Source organism: Nycticebus coucang, chromosome 1 (assembly GCF_027406575.1).
Source record: "Nycticebus coucang isolate mNycCou1 chromosome 1, mNycCou1.pri, whole genome shotgun sequence".
Taxonomy (NCBI): domain Eukaryota; kingdom Metazoa; phylum Chordata; class Mammalia; order Primates; family Lorisidae; genus Nycticebus; species Nycticebus coucang.
Genome location: NC_069780.1, coordinates 162,033,924 through 162,052,064, shown reverse-complemented (window position 1 = coordinate 162,052,064; position 18,141 = coordinate 162,033,924). Strand labels below are relative to the sequence as shown.

The following is an 18,141-nucleotide window of genomic DNA, read 5'->3' as shown; positions in this document are numbered from 1 at the left end:
AGTGTTACAGCCCCCAGACAGCAGCACTGGCGGAATCCCAAGGGTGAAGTTTAAAACCTTTATTATTGGCCCTTTGCCACTAGTAATTTGTATAAATAAGAAAAATATTTTTACAAACTGAATCTTTGTCAACGAATAAGATTCTTACCTTTTAAACCTTCTAATTATCAGTTTAGCTGAGTGAATAAGTGACTTCATAGTAAACTGGAATCCTGTTTGGTGAAAAGTGAATTTTTGAGAGTAAGAAAAATTAAACAGGAGAATGGCATTGTGTAAAAAAAGAATCTTGTGTGATAAATTTTTTTCTAAAACAGAATAGTTATGTAAGAAAGTAAAAGGCAGAGCAAAAGTTCAAGAAAGTTTAGAATGTTTGTAGATGGTCTGTGCAGGTTAAATGAAACTCATAAAAGAGAATTTGTGAAAGAATTTACATGTGATCCAGTTGACTATGTATTTCCTTTAAAATCTTTTAACTTATAAAAATAACCAATTGTATTACTTCTTCTGATATATTTCATATAAATAATAAATTACTGAATGTTATGTTAATTGTAAAAAAAACCTTCTTATGTAATGTTACCTGTTAATTTACAGAATGATCCTTAGTATGATAATTCTGCTTTACAAGTATTACAAACAGTGAATGAATTAATTAGACCAAAAAGATTTGTAACAACATTAATTTTAGGCATTCTAGCTTTAATTTCTATAGTAACTACTTTTACTGTAGCCACCACAACTTTAGTACAAGTGCACACAACACACTTTGTCAATACTTTAAACAATAACGTAACTTTAGCCTTACTAACACAGGCCAGCATAGATAATAAACTTAAAGCAAAATTAAATATTTTAGAAGAAGTAGTATTAACTTTAGGACAAGATATTAAGTTCATACAACATAAACTACAGACTAAATGTCACTCAACCTTTCAAGCTATCTGTGTTACACCTTTACCTTACAATCTTTCTACATCATGGGAAAAAACAAAAACACATTTACAGGGTGTATGGAAAGACAATGACATAACACACAATTTACACACCCTTCAAAAGGACATCTCAACTATAAGTGAATCTCATCTACCTATTGCATCCCTGGATGCATTAGCTCAATCACTGACTGATAATCTTAAAACCTTAAATCCTGTAACCTGAATTCAGTACATTGTGTTTATAGTCATCATTAAATGTCTGATATTCTGTGTTGTCTTACTGTTACCATGTCTTCTTCGTTGTGTGTTTTCCTCCATAAAGGCTGTTCGCCAAGACCTCTTTAAATTACGCTTCACAAACAAAAAAGGGGAAAATGCCGCACCCCCGGCATCTAGCCGGGGTAAAGTGGCGCTGTCCGCATTATAAAATGCGTGAGTAGGTGGTATGTGCTCCCCGGAGCGAAACCCCCAGCACCCCTGGTTTGCGACAGCAGCGCATAAGTTGCCTAGCATGCCTTTGTTTGAACGTAATGACTCACGAGGTGCGGCATAAAAGCCTAAGAAACCTTTACTCTGAAACCTGTTTGTTGAGTTGAATGCCTGCTTGTTTTGTGAAACTAAGAATAAACATAATGACTTACTGATCCACAATTAAACACAGCAAGAATGGCTGTGCCGAACTCAGTGGCTCCAAGAGAGCCTGCACAACAGCACGTCCCTACCATAAATGTCAGTGACTTGAGACAATGCAGGCACGGCAAACAAGATGTTTCAACATAACATACACTATCACCACCTACAGTAAAACTTTACTTAAAAAAAAAAACATCTTACTTCACTAATTTTCATATGTAATACAAATCAATAGAGTAGTTTAATGTTTAACAAACAATTACTTATGAATCAAAGTATAGTTACTAATAGAGGTAAAAATATATATATATATATAGAAGTAGTCAAGCATTATACGTAAAAGACTATGTCCAGCTATTTTAAAAATTAGATCATAAGAAACTAAGAACAATTACAGAGCTAAGAGAAGTCACAAGCCTTGACATTCCTAGATAAGAGGAAGTAACCAGGTGTTAAAAATAAACCACCTCCCTAGAGCAAAAACCTTAAAAAGATAAACCACCTCCCCAAAACAAAAACCTTGAAAACATGTAATGCATGATAAACCACATATGCAGACACAAAGATAATTTACAAGCATAAGCAAAATAAAAATTGCATTGTTTGAACCTTGAAAAGAAAATGTATAAATACCAACTTCTGAACTCAATAAAATTTACAGCTGCTTTCTTCATCACTCGTGGTGTGTGGCAGTCTGTCATTTTTTTTTCTGCGTCAACCTTTCAGCCAACCTGTACCGTTCACCCTGAACACCCTCGGACTGAGGCCCATCGACCGGCGGTCCGCGGCAGAAATCACCAAATTTTTCGAACAAAACAACAATGAAGACACAAATTATCAGAACCTCTGGGATACTCCAAAGGCAGTCCTAAGAAGGAAATTTATAGCACTGCAAGCTTTCCTGAAGAAAACAGAAAGAGAGTAAGTTAATGACTTTATGGGACATCTCAAGCAACTGGAGAAGGAAGAACATTCCAACCTCAGCAGAAGAAAAGTAATAACCAAAATCAGAGCAGAATTAAATGAAATTGAAAACAAAAGAATTATACAACAGATCAATAAATCCAAAAGTTGGTTTTTTGAAAAGATCAATAAAATAGATAAACCTTTGGCCAACCTAACCAGGAAAAAAAGAGTAAAATCTCTAATTTCATCAATCATAAATGGGTAATGATGAAATAACAACAGACCACTCAGAAATTCAAAAAATCCTTAACAAATATTACAAGAAACTTTACTCTCAGAAATATGAAAATCTGAAAGAAATTATCCAATACCTGGAAGTATGCCACCTCCCAAAACTTAGCCAGAACAAAACGGAAATGTTGAACAGGCGTATATCAAGTTCTGAAATAGCATCAACTATACAAAATCTCCCTAAAAAGAAAAGCCCAGGACCAGATGGCTTTATGTCAGAATTCTACCAAACCTTTAAAGAAGAACTAGTACCTGTATTACTAAAACTGTTCCAAAATACGGAAAAAGAAGGAATAGTACCCAACACATTCTACGAAGCAAACATCACCTTGATACCCAAACCAGGGAAAGACCCAACAAGAAAAGAAAATTATACACCAATATCACTAAATGAATATTGATGCTAAAACACTCTATAAGATCCAGCAAACAGAATCCAACAACACATCAAAAAAATTATACACCATGACCAAGTGGGATTTATCCCAGGCTCTCAAGGCTGGTTCAATATATGTAAATCTATAAATGTAATACAGCATATAAACAAACTAAAAATTAAAGACCATATGATTCTCTCAATTGATGCAGAAAAAGCTTTTGATAATATCCAGCATACCTTCATGATCAGAACACTTAAGAAAATTAGTATTTCTTAAACTAATAGAGGCCATCTACAGCAAATCTGCAGCCAATATCATATTGAATGGAGTTAAATTGAAACCATTTCCACTTAGATTAGGAACCAGGCAAGGGCGCCCATTGTCTCCATTGCTCTTTAACATTGTAATGGAAGTTTTAGCCATTGCAATTAGAGAAGAAAAGGAGATCATGGGTATCCACATAGGGTCAGAAGAGATCAAACTTTCACTCTTCACAGATGACATGATCGTATATCTGGAAAACACTAGGGATTCTACTACAAAACTTTTAGACATGATCAAGGAATACAGCAATGTCTCAGGCTACAAAATCAACCACACCCATAAATCTGTAGCCTTTATATATACCAACAATAGCCAAGCTGAAAAAACAGTAAAGGACTCTATTCCTTTCACAGTAGTGCCAAAGAAGATGAAATATTTTGGAGTTTATCTAACAAAGGACGTGAAAGATCTCTACAAAAGAATTATTAAACTTTAAGAAAAGAAATAGCTGAAGATGTTAACAAATGGAAAAACATACCATGCTCATGGCTGAAAAGAATCAACATTGTTAAAACGTCTATACTACCCAAAGCAATGTATAATTTTAATGCAATTCCTATTAATGCTCCATTGTCATATTTTAAACATCTTTAAAAAATAATACTTCGTATCAGCAACAGGTTAGACCATGCAGAAGAAAGAATTTCAGAGGTAGAAGACAAAGTTCTTGAGATAACTCAGACAGTAAAAGAGGCAGAAAAGAAGAGAGAGAAAGCAGAACGTTCACTGTCAGAATTATGGGACTTTATGAAGCGTTCCAACATACGAGTTATAGGAATTCCAGAAGGGGAAGAAGAATGCCCCAGAGGAATGGAAGCCATACTAGAGAATATTATAAAAGAAAATTTCCCAAACATCACCAAAGAGTCTGACACACTGCTTTCAGAGGGATATCGGAACCCAGGTCGCCTCAACTCTAACCGAGCTTCTCCAAGACACATTGTGATGAACCTGTCCAAAGTCAAGACAAAAGAAAAGATTCTGCAAGCTGCCAGGAGTAAGCGCCAGTTGACCTACAGGGGCAAATCCATCAGAGTTACCGCAGACTTCTCTAATGAAACTTTCCAAGCAAGAAGACAATGGTCATCTACCTTTAACCTACTTAAACAGAACAATTTTCAGCCCAGAATTCTGTACCCTGCTAAGCTAAGCTTCAGAATTGACAGAGAAATCAAATCATTTATGGATATACAAACATTGAGGAAATTCGCCACAACAAGACCAGCTCTACAGGAAATACTTCAACCTGTTCTGCACACTGACCACCACAAGGGATCAGCAGCAAAGTAAGAACTCAGAAATCAAAGGACAAAACCTAACCTCCACACTGATGCAAAAGATAAAACTAAGCAATGGACTCTCACCAAATAAGACGAATAGAATACTACCACACTTATCAATTATCTCCATAAATGTTAATGGCTTGAATTCCCCACTGAAGAGACATAGATTGGCTGACTGGATTAAAAAACACAAGCCATCCATTTGCTGTCTGCAAGAAACACACCTGGCCTCAAAAGACAAATTAAAGCTCCGAGTCAAGGGTTGGAAGACAATTTTTCAGGCAAACGGAATTCAGAAGAAAAGAGGAGTTGCAATCTTATTTTCAGATACATGTGGATTTAAAGCAACTAAAGTCAAAAAAGACAAAGATGGTCACTTTATATTGGTCAAGGGAAAACTACAACAAGAAGACATTTCAATTCTAAATATTTATGCACCCAATTTAAATGCTCCCAGATTCTTGAAGCAGACCTTACTCAGTCTGAGCAATATGATATCTGATAATACCATCATAACAGGGGACTTTAACACACCTCTTACAGAGCTGGACAGATCCTCTAAACAGAAATTAAACAAAGATGTAAGAGATTTAAATGAGACCCTAGAACAACTATGCTTGATAGATGCATATAGAACACTCCACCCCAAAGATAAAGAATATACATTCTTCTCATCACCCCATGGAACATTCTCCAAAATTGATCATATCCTGGGACACAAAACAAATATCAACAGAATCAAAAGAATTGAAATTTTACCTTGTATCTTTTCAGACCATAAGGCACTAAAGGTGGAACTCAACTCTAACAAAAATGCTCAAGCCCACCCAAAGGCATGGAAATTAAACAATCTTCTGTTGAATAACAGATGGGTGAAGGAAGAAATAAAACAGGAAATCATTAACTTCCTTGAGCATAACAACAATGAAGACACAAGCTACCAAAACCTGTGGGATATTGCAAAAGCAGTTTTGAGAGGAAAATTCATCGCTTTAGATGCCTACATTCGAAAAACAGAAAGAGAGCACATCAACAATCTCACAAGAGATCTTATGGAATTGGAAAAAGAAGAACAATCTAAGCCTAAACTCAGTAGAAGAAAAGAAATATCCAAAATCAAATCAGAGATCAATGAAATTGAAAACAAAAGAATCATTCAGAAAATTAATGAAACAAGGAGTTGGTTTTTTGAAAAAATAAATAAAATAGATAAACCATTAGCCAGGCTAACTAGAAATAGAAAAGTAAAATCTCTAATAACCTCAATCAGAAACGATAAAGGGGAAATAACAACTGATCCCACAGAGATACAAGAGATCATCTCTGAATACTACCAGAAACTCTATGCCCAGAAATTTGACAATGTGAAGGAAATGGATCAATATTTGGAATCACACCCTCTCCCTAGACTTAGCCAGGATGAAATAGACCTCCTGAACAGACCAATTTCAAGCACTGAGTTCAAAGAAACAATAAAAAAGCTTCCAACTAAAAAATGCCCTGGTCCAGATGGCTTCACTCCAGAATTCTATCAAACCTTCAAGGAAGAGCTTATTCCTGTACTGCAGAAATTATTCCAAAAAACTGAGGAAGAAGGAATCTTCCCCAACACATTCTATGAAGCAAACATCACCCTGATACCAAAACCAGGAAAAGACCCAAACAAAAAGGAGAATTTCAGACCAATCTCACTCATGAACATAGACGCAAAAATTCTCAACAAAATCCTAGCTAATAGATTACAGCTTATCATCAAAAAAGTCATTCATCATGATCAAGTAGGCTTCATCCCAGGGATGCAAGGCTGGTTTAACATACGCAAGTCTATAAACGTTATCCACCATATTAACAGAGGCAAAAATAAAGATCACATGATCCTCTCAATAGATGCAGAAAAAGCATTTGATAAAATCCAGCATCCTTTTCTAATTAGAACTCTGAAGAGTATAGGCATAGGTGGCACATTTCTAAAACTGATTGAAGCTATCTATGACAAACCCACAGCCAATATTTTACTGAATGGAGTAAAACTGAAAGCTTTTCCTCTTAGAACTGGAACCAGACAAGGTTGTCCTCTGTCACCTTTACTATTCAACGTAGTGCTGGAAGTTCTAGCCAATACAATTAGGCAAGACAAGGAAATAAAGGGAATCCACATGGGAGCAGAGGAGGTCAAACTCTCCCTCTTTGCTGACGACATGATCTTATACTTAGAGAACCCCAAAGACTCAACCACAAGACTCCTAGAAGTCATCAAGAAATACAGTAATGTTTCAGGATATAAAATCAATGTCCACAAGTCAGTAGCCTTTGTATACACCAATAACAGTCAAGATGAGAAGCTAATTAAGGACACAACTCCCTTCACCATAGTTTCAAAGAAAATGAAATACCTGGAAATATACCTAACGAAGGAGGTGAAGGACCTCTATAAAGAAAACTATGAAATCCTCAGAAAGGAAATAGCAGAGGATATTAACAAATGGAAGAACATACCATGCTCATGGATGGGAAGAATCAACATTGTTAAAATGTCTATACTTCCCAAAGCTATCTACCTATTCAATGCCATTCCTATCAAAGTACCTACATCGTACTTTCAAGATTTGGAAAAAATGATTCTGCGTTTTGTATGGAACCGGAAAAAACTCCGTATAGCTAAGGCAGTTCTTAGTAACAAAAATAAAGCTGGGGGCATCAGCATACCAGATTTTAGTCTGTACTACAAAGCCATAGTGCTCAAGACAGCATGGTACTGGCACAAAAACAGAGACATAGACACTTGGAATCGAATTGAACACCAAGAAATGAAACTAACATCTTACAACCACCTAATCTTCGATAAACCAAACAAGAACTTACCTTGGGGGAAAGACTCCCTATTCAATAAATGGTGTTGGGAGAACTGGATGTCTACATGTAAAAGACTGAAACTGGACCCACACCTTTCCCCACTCACAAAAATTGATTCAAGATGGATAAAGGACTTAAATTTAAGGCATGAAACAATAAAAATCCTCAAAGAAAGCATAGGAAAAACACTGGAAGATATTGGCCTGGGGGAAGACTTCATGAAGAAGACTGCCATGGCAATTGCAACAACATCAAAAATAAACAAATGGGACTTCATTAAACTGAAAAGCTTCTGTACAGCTAAGGACACAATAACCAAAGCAAAGAGACAACCTACACAATGGGAAAGGATATTTGCATATTTTCAATCAGACAAAAGCTTGATAACCAGGATCTATAGAGAACTCAAATTAACCCACATGAAAAAAGCCAACAATCCCTTATATCAATGGGCAAGAGACATGAATAGAACTTTCTCTAAAGATGACAGACGAATAGCTAACAAACATATGAAAAAATGTTCATCATCTCTATATATTAGAGAAATGCAAATCAAAACAACCCTGAGATATCATCTAACCCCAGTGAGAATGGCCCACATCACAAAATCTCAAAATGCAGATGCTGGCGTGGATGTGGAGAGAAGGGAACACTTTTACACTGCTGGTGGGACTGCAAAATAGTACAACCTTTCTAGAAGGAAGTATGGAGAAACCTCAAAGCACTCAACCTAGACCTCCCATTCGATCCTGCAATCCCATTACTGGGCATCTACCCAGAAGGAAAAAAATCCTTTTATCATAAGGACACTTGTACTAGACTGTTTATGGCAGCTCAATTTACCATTGCCAAAATGTGGAAACAGCCTAAATGCCCACCAACCCAGGAATGGATTAACAAGCTGTGGTATATGTATACCATGGAACACTATTCAGCTATTAAAAAAAATGGAGACTTTACATCCTTCGTATTAACCTGGATGGAAGTGGAAGACATTATTCTTAGTAAAGCATCACAAAAATGGAGAAGCATGAATCCTATGTACTCAATCTTGATATGAGGACAATTAATGACAATTAAGTTTATGGGGGGGGGAAGCAGAAAGAGGGATGGAGGAAGGAGGGTGGGGCCTTAGTGTGTGTCACACTTTATGGGGGCAAGACATGATTGCAAGAGGGACTTTACCTAACAATTGCAATCAGTGTAACTGGCTTATTGTACCTTCAATGAATCCCCAACAATAAGAAAAAAAAAAAAAATTGTATACAAATTATACAGGTGGATATAATGTCATCAATAAAATTTTATATTCAGAGAGATATATTAACATGATAACTTGATTACCACATGTAAGCCATCACAAAGTTATCAAAACATTGTTTATTTAATTTTAATATTTTATTTTCAGTTGAATGTATCAAAAATATTTTATTGAAAATTTTTCATTTTTCATGTTAAGTTTTCAAAATCTGAGATGTACTTCAAATTACTAAAACATCAGACTCTAACTATGAATCAATAGCCATGGCCCCAGGGGAATTTTTATCTATGACTTACACATACTTTGATAAATAACAAAAAGCATTATTTCTCAAATTAGTATGTGAAACACATTATTCAACTTGCTACCTTTTTAGCAAGGAATAAATACTTAGAATCCCAAAAAAAAAAAAAAAATACTTCGTTTTATATGGAATCAGAAAAAAACCTTGTATAGCCAAACATTATTCAGCAATAAAAACAAAGCAGGAGGGATCACGCTACCAGACTGAGACTGTACTAGAAATGGATAGTGATCAAAACAGCATGGTACTGGCACTAAAACAGAGAATTAGATGTCTGGAACAGAACAGAGAACCAAGAGATGGATCCAGCTACTTACCGTTATTTGATCTTTGACAAGCCAATTAAAAACATTCAGTGGGGAAAAGATTCCCCATTTAACAAATGGTGCTGGGTGAACTGGCTGGCAACCTGTAGAAGACTGAAACTGGACCCACACCTTTCACCATTAACTAAGATAGACTCTCACTGGATAAAAGATTTAAACTTAAGACATGAAACTATAAAAATACTTGAAGAAAGTGGAGGGAAAACTATTGAAGGAATTGGCCTGGGTGAATATTTTATGAGGAGGACTCCCCAGGCAATTGAAGCAGTATCAAAAATACACCACTGGGACCTGATCAAACTCAAAAGCTTCTGCACAGCCAAGAACATAGTAAGTAAAGCAAGCAGACAGCCCTCACAATGGGAGAAAATATTTGCAGGTTATACCTCCAATAAACGTTTAATAACCAGAATCCACAGAGAACTAAAATGTATTAGCAAGAAAAGAACAAGTGATCCCATCTCAGGATGGGCAAAGGACTTGAAGAGAAACTTCTCTAAAGAAGACAGATGCATGATCTACAGGCACATGAAAAAAAGCTCATCATCCTTAATCATCAGAGAAATGCAAATCAAAACTACTCTGAGATATCACCTAACCTCAGTAAGAGTAGCCTACATAACAAAATCCCCAAACCAGAGATGTTAGCATGGATGTGGAGAATTCTACACTTCTGGTGGGAATGTACACTAATACATTCCTTTTGGAAGGATGTTTGGAGAATACTTAGAGATCTAAAAATACACCTGCCATTTGATCCTATAATTCCTTTACTAGGCATATACCCAGAAGACCAAAAATCACAATATAACAAAGACATCTGTACCAGAATGTTTACTGCAGCCCAATTCATAATTTCTAAGTCATGGAAGAAGCCCAAGTGCCCATCAACCCATGAATGTAGCAAACTGTGGTTCATGTATACCATGGAATATTATGCAGCCCTAAAGAAAGATGGAGACTTTACCTCTTTCATGTTTACATGGATGGAGCTGGAACATATTCTTCTTAGGAAAGTATCTCAAGAATGGAAGAAAAAGTATCCAATATACTCAGCCCTACTATGAAGCTAATTTATAGCTTTCATATGAAGGCTATAACCCAACTGTAGCACAAGAATATGGGGAAAGGGCCAAGGGAGGGGGAGGAAGGAGGGAGGTTAGGGTGGAAGGAGGGTAATGGGTGGGGCCACACCTACAGTGCATCTTAGAATGAGTACAGCTGAAACCTACTAAATGCAGAATACAAATATCTATATACAATAAGGAAATGCCATGAAGGCTACATTGAACAGTTTGATGAGAATATTTCAGATTGTATATGAAACCAGTACATTGTACCCCTTGATAGAACAAATGTACACAGCTATGATTTAACAAAAAAGAAAAAAGTTAAGTTGCCATTTTCTATGTGAATGACTCAGGGCAAGTTACATCAGCGTGATGTGGGTGGTTGGTTAATGAATTATAAATAATGTCAAAAAAACAGCGATTTAGGCTCAGCACCTGTAGCTTAGCAGCTAGGGCACCAGCCACATACACTAGAGCTTGTGGGTTCAAATCCAGCCCAGGCTTGCCAAATAATAATGACAATTACAATAAAAATATAGCTGGGCATTGTGTTGGGTTCTTGTAGTCCCAGCTACTTGGGAGGGTGAGGCAAGAGAATCACTTAAGCCCAAGCATTTGAGGTTGCTGTGAGCTGTGACACCATAGCACTCTACTGAAGGGCAACATAGTGAGACTCTGTCTCAAAACAAACAAACAAACAAAGGAAAACAGACAGTAATTTATTCTACACATGGCCTATTTCTCACTCGAGAGGATTACTGGTGAATTGGGTAGCTATTCTCAAATCAATTTAGCAAACATTTATTGAAAGAGTGCCTTATGCTAGGTGTTGCTCTAGACGCTATGGAGAATTTACCAACAGTGAAAAAGATGGACCAAAGGAAGTATGTAATCGAATAAAGGATATTAGTTATATACCCAAAGAACTGTGCCCAAGGCAGTCTATGGCAAATGATATATAAGAGGTACAAAAACCTGACAGGGGAATTCAGAAGGAACTGAGTCATTTTGGAGTGGTATTTGGTCTGAATTTTGAAGGATAGATTGTGATTTCAAAAGCTAAAGTGGAGATGGTAGACAAGGGCATCCATCAAATATGTCATATGAAAGATGTGAAAGGCAGGGCATGGAAGATTTTCAGGATAGCGAAACTATTTATATGGGATGACAATGGTGTTAAACCCATAAAATTGTACAACATCAAGAATGAACCCTAAACCCTAAAGTTCAGGTTAACTATAGATAATGACATGTCAGTGCAAGTTCGACAATTGTAACAATGTGCCACTCTGTCATGGATGTTGATAGAGGGGAAGGCGGTGTGTGGGCAGGAGGAAGAGGAGAACTCTCTGCTCAATTTGCTTTGAGCCTAAAACTGCTAAAAAAAAATTATATTTTTCAAAGAGATCATGAAAATATGAATGTAAGAAAATTCCCAAAAGATTTCTAGAGTAGTGAGAGGAAGATGACTTAATAAAACAAGAAGCCAGATGCCAAAAAACATTGAAGGCCATCATGCTGAATTTGGGTGTTAATCTCCAGGCAGTGGGGATTGATATTATATATTTGGGTTTTTCGATATGGATGAGGGACTATTATCTATGACAAATTAAGTTTATTTCTAGTAGATATTTCTCTCTCTTATTTAGATAGACATTTAAATTGGACATTCGTTTTAAACATGACATTTTGTGTGAATTATAATCGCTTAATCATAAATATCCCCCAAATATGAGTATTATAGAGTCCCAGTTCAATAATGTTTGGAGAGGGTTGAAGCTTCCACTGCAAACCTTTACCTGTGCATGTGAACAACTCCTCCTAGAACACATTTGCAGTCCACATTTACTACATAGTATGTGTTCAGTAAATGTGTTTTTGAAAGACTTATTAAAAAGTAATTAGTACAGACGCCACTTCTAACCCCCTTGCACAAAAACTGCTTTTTAGAGAATTTTAAAATTGAGGGTGGTTAAGTGGGCTATGAGAACAGACTTCTTTCTCTTGTTCTCCTTAAGATTTTTATTTAATTAAAGTTTTTTTTTATTCTTATTTATCCTTGAATAGCTTGAATGTGTTTCCGATTTGAGGTGAGAGGATAGCGGCATCTCTGTTTGGAGATTTTAGCCAAGCTCACGGAATTGAAATCCTATTTACTCTGCTTAACTCTCCAGTTGGGAAGAAGAACCGAGGTCTTCCCCCAATTCAATGACAGCCTTGCATTCCAGACAATAAATTGTGTGGCCTGTGGAAGAAAAGCCTGAAGTGGCAATGGGGTTAGAAACTCCTGTGCCATCCGTGGTGATCTCAAAGGCATCTCCACGGGCACTTTTATCTCACACATCTAACAACCAGTTTTCCACGAGCTAAATGGTCTTGGTTTGAAACTGCTTCCTCTGGTCAGAGTGGGACTGTGTGGAAAGTTTTTATGATCAAAGACCAGAGAGGCAACTGGAGGTGGGAACTCAACATGAGCCTTATTGTTAGCACATAGCTTGGGTCTCTGCTGAGGCCTCTGGAGATTGTGCATGCTCTTGTCTGTGGCCCATCAGAGGACAAAGAGAGGAATAGTGACCCAGTTAGCATTTCAGAAGTGTTAGAATTCTACACAGCTATAAAACCAGACATCAGGTCACCTGATCTTCCAGAGCCATGCCCTGCTCCTTAAGGGCAGTGATCATCCACATTCCACAGGCTGTTGTGCACGTGGGGTTGAGGTTCTCCAGACCATCCAGAGTTTCCTCCAGAAACATTTGAATTTCTTCATTTGGGATGAATTTACTGACAATCTGAAAATGCACCCAGAAATATTCATGCTGTCAACCACCTCACTTTCTGGCTAGATACTTAGAACATACTGCTATTGTTTGTTTTAGAATATTAAAACCATTGGGCTTTCCAACAGCACATAATTTGGGCCACATGAATAAGAGAAAATGCTGACACAGGACACAGACATGAAATTTTATCTCTAAGCAAACTTTCCCTGGAGTTGCCTTTTCACTATTTCATATTTTTTGAATCTCAAGGTTCCCCTCCAAATCTAAAGTTATAGCGTATTATGTAGGGAAAAATAATGCATGATGTTTACATAGCAACTTACATACATGTACTTTCACCTACATTTTGCATATCATAGAAACATGTCTTGAATTTGCCAAAGAACAGCTAAGCCTTGAGAATTCAGGAAAACCTCAGTTTCCATATAGAGTATGGATTACTCGTCCATGTTTCAGTATTAAGAATAGTCAATAAGAGGTCAAGTAGACTGGGCACAGTGGCTCCTGCTTATAATCCTAGCACTCTAGGAGGCTGAGGCATGTGGATCTCCTGAGCTCAGGAGTTTGAGACTAGCCTGAGCAAAAGCAAGACTTGTCTCGAAAAGAAAGAATAAGAGGTCAAGAAAATTAAAAGAGTTGCAATCTTGGTCTACAGAACCAAAACATTTGGTTGCTAGTACTGTGTGGATTTAAGTGTGCATACCTGTATTTGTGTACCAATGAAAAGGGGGCAGGCAGGTAAAAAGTTAGCAGCTTTTGGAGAAGCATGAATCTTATATACTCAATTTTGATATGAGGACAATTAATGACAATTAAGGTTATGGGGGGGGAAGCAGAAAGAGGGAAGGAGGGAGGGGGTGGGGCCTTGGTGTGTGTCACACTTTATGGGGGCAAGACATGATTGCAAGAGGGACTTTACCTAACAATGGCAATCAGTGTAACCTGGCTTATTGTACCCTCAATGAATCCCCAACAATTAAAAAAAAAAAAAGAAAAAAAAATAGAATGACCTGAAAATGCAAAAAAAAAAAAAAAGCTAGCAGCTTGAGTGAGCTCTAGGAGATGGAAATGATTATGAGTCTGTTAACATAAGAACCTTCCTATTCCCAACTCACTTCCCCTCTATTAAATGGCCTGCAGATGTTTTGCTGGGGAGAAGTGAGCTCCTTCCTGCACAGCCCGGCCCTTTTTTGAGTTATCATTATCATGGTTCCACAGTCAAAGGACTGGACTGCTGCTCCTGTCCTATCTAACACTAAATGCTCACCTGGTGTCCAAGCTCAACAGTTATCTGTTTTGTTCTCACATTGGGATGGATTTTGTTTTAGGAGGAAAGGAAAGGAGGGAGCTTATGTTTTGAGCATGTTTTTGAGCATGTGTCAGACACTTTTCAGGCATTTGACATAAGTTTCCTCCCTGTCCCCTGAGTGGTTTCTCTGCCATAGCTGATCACTTTCTCACGTCTCTATTACTGCTCCCTCAGTCCTACCTACCTGATGTGACATCTGGATCTTTGTAGTTTCCTCCAGGCTGACTACCATGATTTTGTTTTTCCCCTCCTATATTCTAGTCTCTGACAGTAACCAGAGCAATCCTTCAAAAATGCAAATCTGATCATATTTCTCTCAGAACCACTGCTAGTCCACAAGAGACCTTTGCACATTAGGAAAATGTGCTGTCTTCAAGATATTACATTTGTCTCTATAAGTGTAGTGTCATACATACTGATTTTGTAGGATCCTTTTCTGGAATTAGGAAAATTTCCAAAACACAAACATAAATCTGTAATGTTTACGTTATGAATGATGCTGTTTTGCATGAAGGTACCCTTTTTCATTTCACAACTGGCACGATTATACACAGTAGCCCTGACTCTTCTATTAGCTTTTGATTTAAAGATGAAGTAAAAGACAAGGTCCTTAAAAAGGCCTGGGAGTCAAGTCAGCCCTTGGCTGTCTCCTACGAGTCCTTATCTGCCTCTTTCTCCATCTCAGAGCCTCTTCACTTGCTATTTTCCTTCTGCCTGGGCTGCTGTTTTCCAGATATCTCCATGGTTTTCTTATTCAGAGTAGCTTTCTCTAGGGGCCCACCTCTTTTATTCTCAATTCCTTTAATGAACTTTATTTTTCTCAATGATCATTATCTGGTATTATATTTATCTGTTTGATTCTTTCCACTCTAATGCAAAGGATTTTTGTCTTTTTCTGTCCTTAGAGCCTACAATAGAGAGTGGCACATCGTAGATGTTCTGATGATAGCAGGTGAAAGAATGCATGACTGAATGAGTGATTGAATTGATTTGTCAATCTGCACACAATCACTCTGAGAGGTAAGCTATGGTCTTTTTTTTTTTTTTGAAGATGAGGAGACTGGGCTTCAAACAGTGCACACAGAATGTATCTGAGTAACCTCAAGTCTTTTAACCTTCCACCCCACATCACTGCATCTCATACTCTAGAAAAGGCCCTTGGTACAAGGTTTCTCATAGTATGAAACAGCATAACAGTTGTTGACTAGTCATGTGTATTTACCATAGTATTAGAAATCCTAGCCAGAGCAACAAGGCAAGAGAAAGAAAGAAAGTACATCCACTTGGGAAAGAGGAGGTCAAGCTATCAATGTATGAAGGTATAGGATCTTTTATCCAGAAAACCCTAAAGATTTTACCAAAAAGAACCCTGAAATTGATGAATAAATTCAACAAAGTCTCAGGTTACAAAATCAATGTACACAAATAAATAATATTTCCATATTCTAATAAGATTCAAGTCAAATCAAGAACTCAATACTAATCACAGAAGCTATAAAGAAAATAAAATACCTAGGAATATAGTTGGTATATCTTGAAGTAAAAGATCTCTAAAAGGAGAACTATAAAACACTGATGAAGAAAATCTCAGATGACAGAAACGAAATGAAAAAAAAAATTCTCATGGAATTGAGAATGCTCATGGAATGGTAGAATTAAGATCGTTAAAATGTATACACTTCCCAAAGCGATTTATAGATTCCAGACAATCTTTATTAAAATATGAGTGTCATATTTCACAGGTTGAGAGAAAACTTATCCTAAACTTCATTTGGAACCAAAAAAGAGCCTGACAAAGCAAAGCTATCTTGAACAAAAAGGACAAATCTGGAGGCATCACATTACCTGACTTCAAATTATACTACAAGGGTATAGTAACCAAACCACCATTGTCCTGGTAAAAAAAACTAGAGACATAGACCAGTGGAACAGAATAAATAAACCAGAAATAAAATAATCTACTTAAAACGAACTAATCTTTGACAAAGCAGACAACAACATACAGTGGGGAAAAGAAGCCCTGTTCAATAAATGGTGCTGGAAAAATTGGATAGCCACATGCAGAAGAATTAAACTAGATCTTTATCCCTTGCCATATACAAGAAACTAATTCAAGATGGATTAAATACTTAAATGTAAAGTATGAAATAAAAAAAATCCTAGAAGAAAATGTGGGAAAAACTCTCTACCCTGTTTCCCCGAAAATAAGACAGTGTCTTATTTTAAGGTGTGCTCCCAAAGATGCACTAGGTCTTATTTTCAGGGGATGTCTTATCTTTCCTGTAAGTAGGTCTTATTTTCGGAGGATGTCTTATTTTGGGGGAAACAGGGTACATATCAGCCTAGGCAAAGAATTTATGGACAAAGACAAATATAGCAACAATAAAATAAATAAATGCAACTTAGTTATATTAAAAAGCTTCTTCATACTTTGGTTTCTCTTCAGATCATATAAATCTTTCACCTTTCATTAAAAAATTTCCATGGAAAGAAACAACTCTGAGGTCTTTGACCCATTTATTGAGGACTTGAGCTCACGGGGCTTATAACAACAAAAAAAGCTTCTGCACATCAAAGTAGATGATGAACAGAGTGGAAACACAACCTACAGGATGGGAAAAAATATTTGCAAATTATACATCTGACAAAGGACTAATATCTATAATCTACAGAGAACTCAAACATGTTAGCAAGAAAAATACAAAACAAATAGCCCCATTGAAAACTAGGCAAAAGAGATGAATGGATGTTTTTTGAAAGAAGATAGTCAAATTGCCAAAACAAACATACGAAAATATGCTCAATATCACTAATCATCAGGGTAATGCAAATCAAAACTATAATGAGATAACCATCTTATTTCTTATTTCTATCAGAATAACCATTATAAAAAAGTCAAAAAACAATAGATGCTGGCATGGATGCAGAAAAAGGGAATGCCTACACACTTTGGTGGGACTGCAAATTAACACAGCCTCTATGGATAATGTGGTATATATATATATACCATGGAGTACTGCTCAGCCATAATAAAGAATGGAATAGTGTAATTTGAAGCAACATAGGCGGAACTAGAGACCATTATGCTAAGTACATTATCTCAGAAATGGGAACCCAAACACTGCATGTTTTTGCTACTAAGTAGGAGCTAATATATGGCACACACAAGCCCAAAGGGATAGGAAGGACATGAGAAGCCAAGAAGGGAGAAGGGTGTGGGGCGTGTGGGATAAAAACTCACCTCTTAGGTACCATGAACACTCTTCCGGAAATGGGCATACCAGAAACCCCAACTTAAGCATTATACAAGGAATCAATTGTAACAGAAACACTTGTACCCCCTCAATTAATACTTTGAAATTAAAAAAAAGAATAACAGGATGAAAGGTCCTTCATTGAAAGTCTAGACATTCTCTTCATTGTGGGGAGTACACAGCTTACTCATTAGGAAATCAATTCTGAATCATCTTTACATTCCTTGGGAAG

General features: G+C 36.8%; 1 protein-coding gene and 1 non-coding gene across 2 annotated transcripts in view; one reads left to right on the top strand and one right to left on the bottom strand.

The window, feature by feature from the left end:
* MROH2B (maestro heat like repeat family member 2B) overlaps window positions 1–18,141 on the bottom strand; it is a 107,821-nt gene that overhangs the window by 25,973 nt on the left and 63,707 nt on the right. Inside the window, exon 30 of the mRNA XM_053598847.1 lies at window positions 13,203–13,355. Coding sequence (XP_053454822.1) covers window positions 13,203–13,355 — 153 coding nt within the window. The remainder of the gene's footprint in view (window positions 1–13,202; window positions 13,356–18,141) is intronic.
* LOC128591954 (U5 spliceosomal RNA) lies at window positions 17,082–17,199 on the top strand. The gene has a single exon (XR_008381716.1). It is a non-coding gene; the product is annotated as a U5 spliceosomal RNA (small nuclear RNA).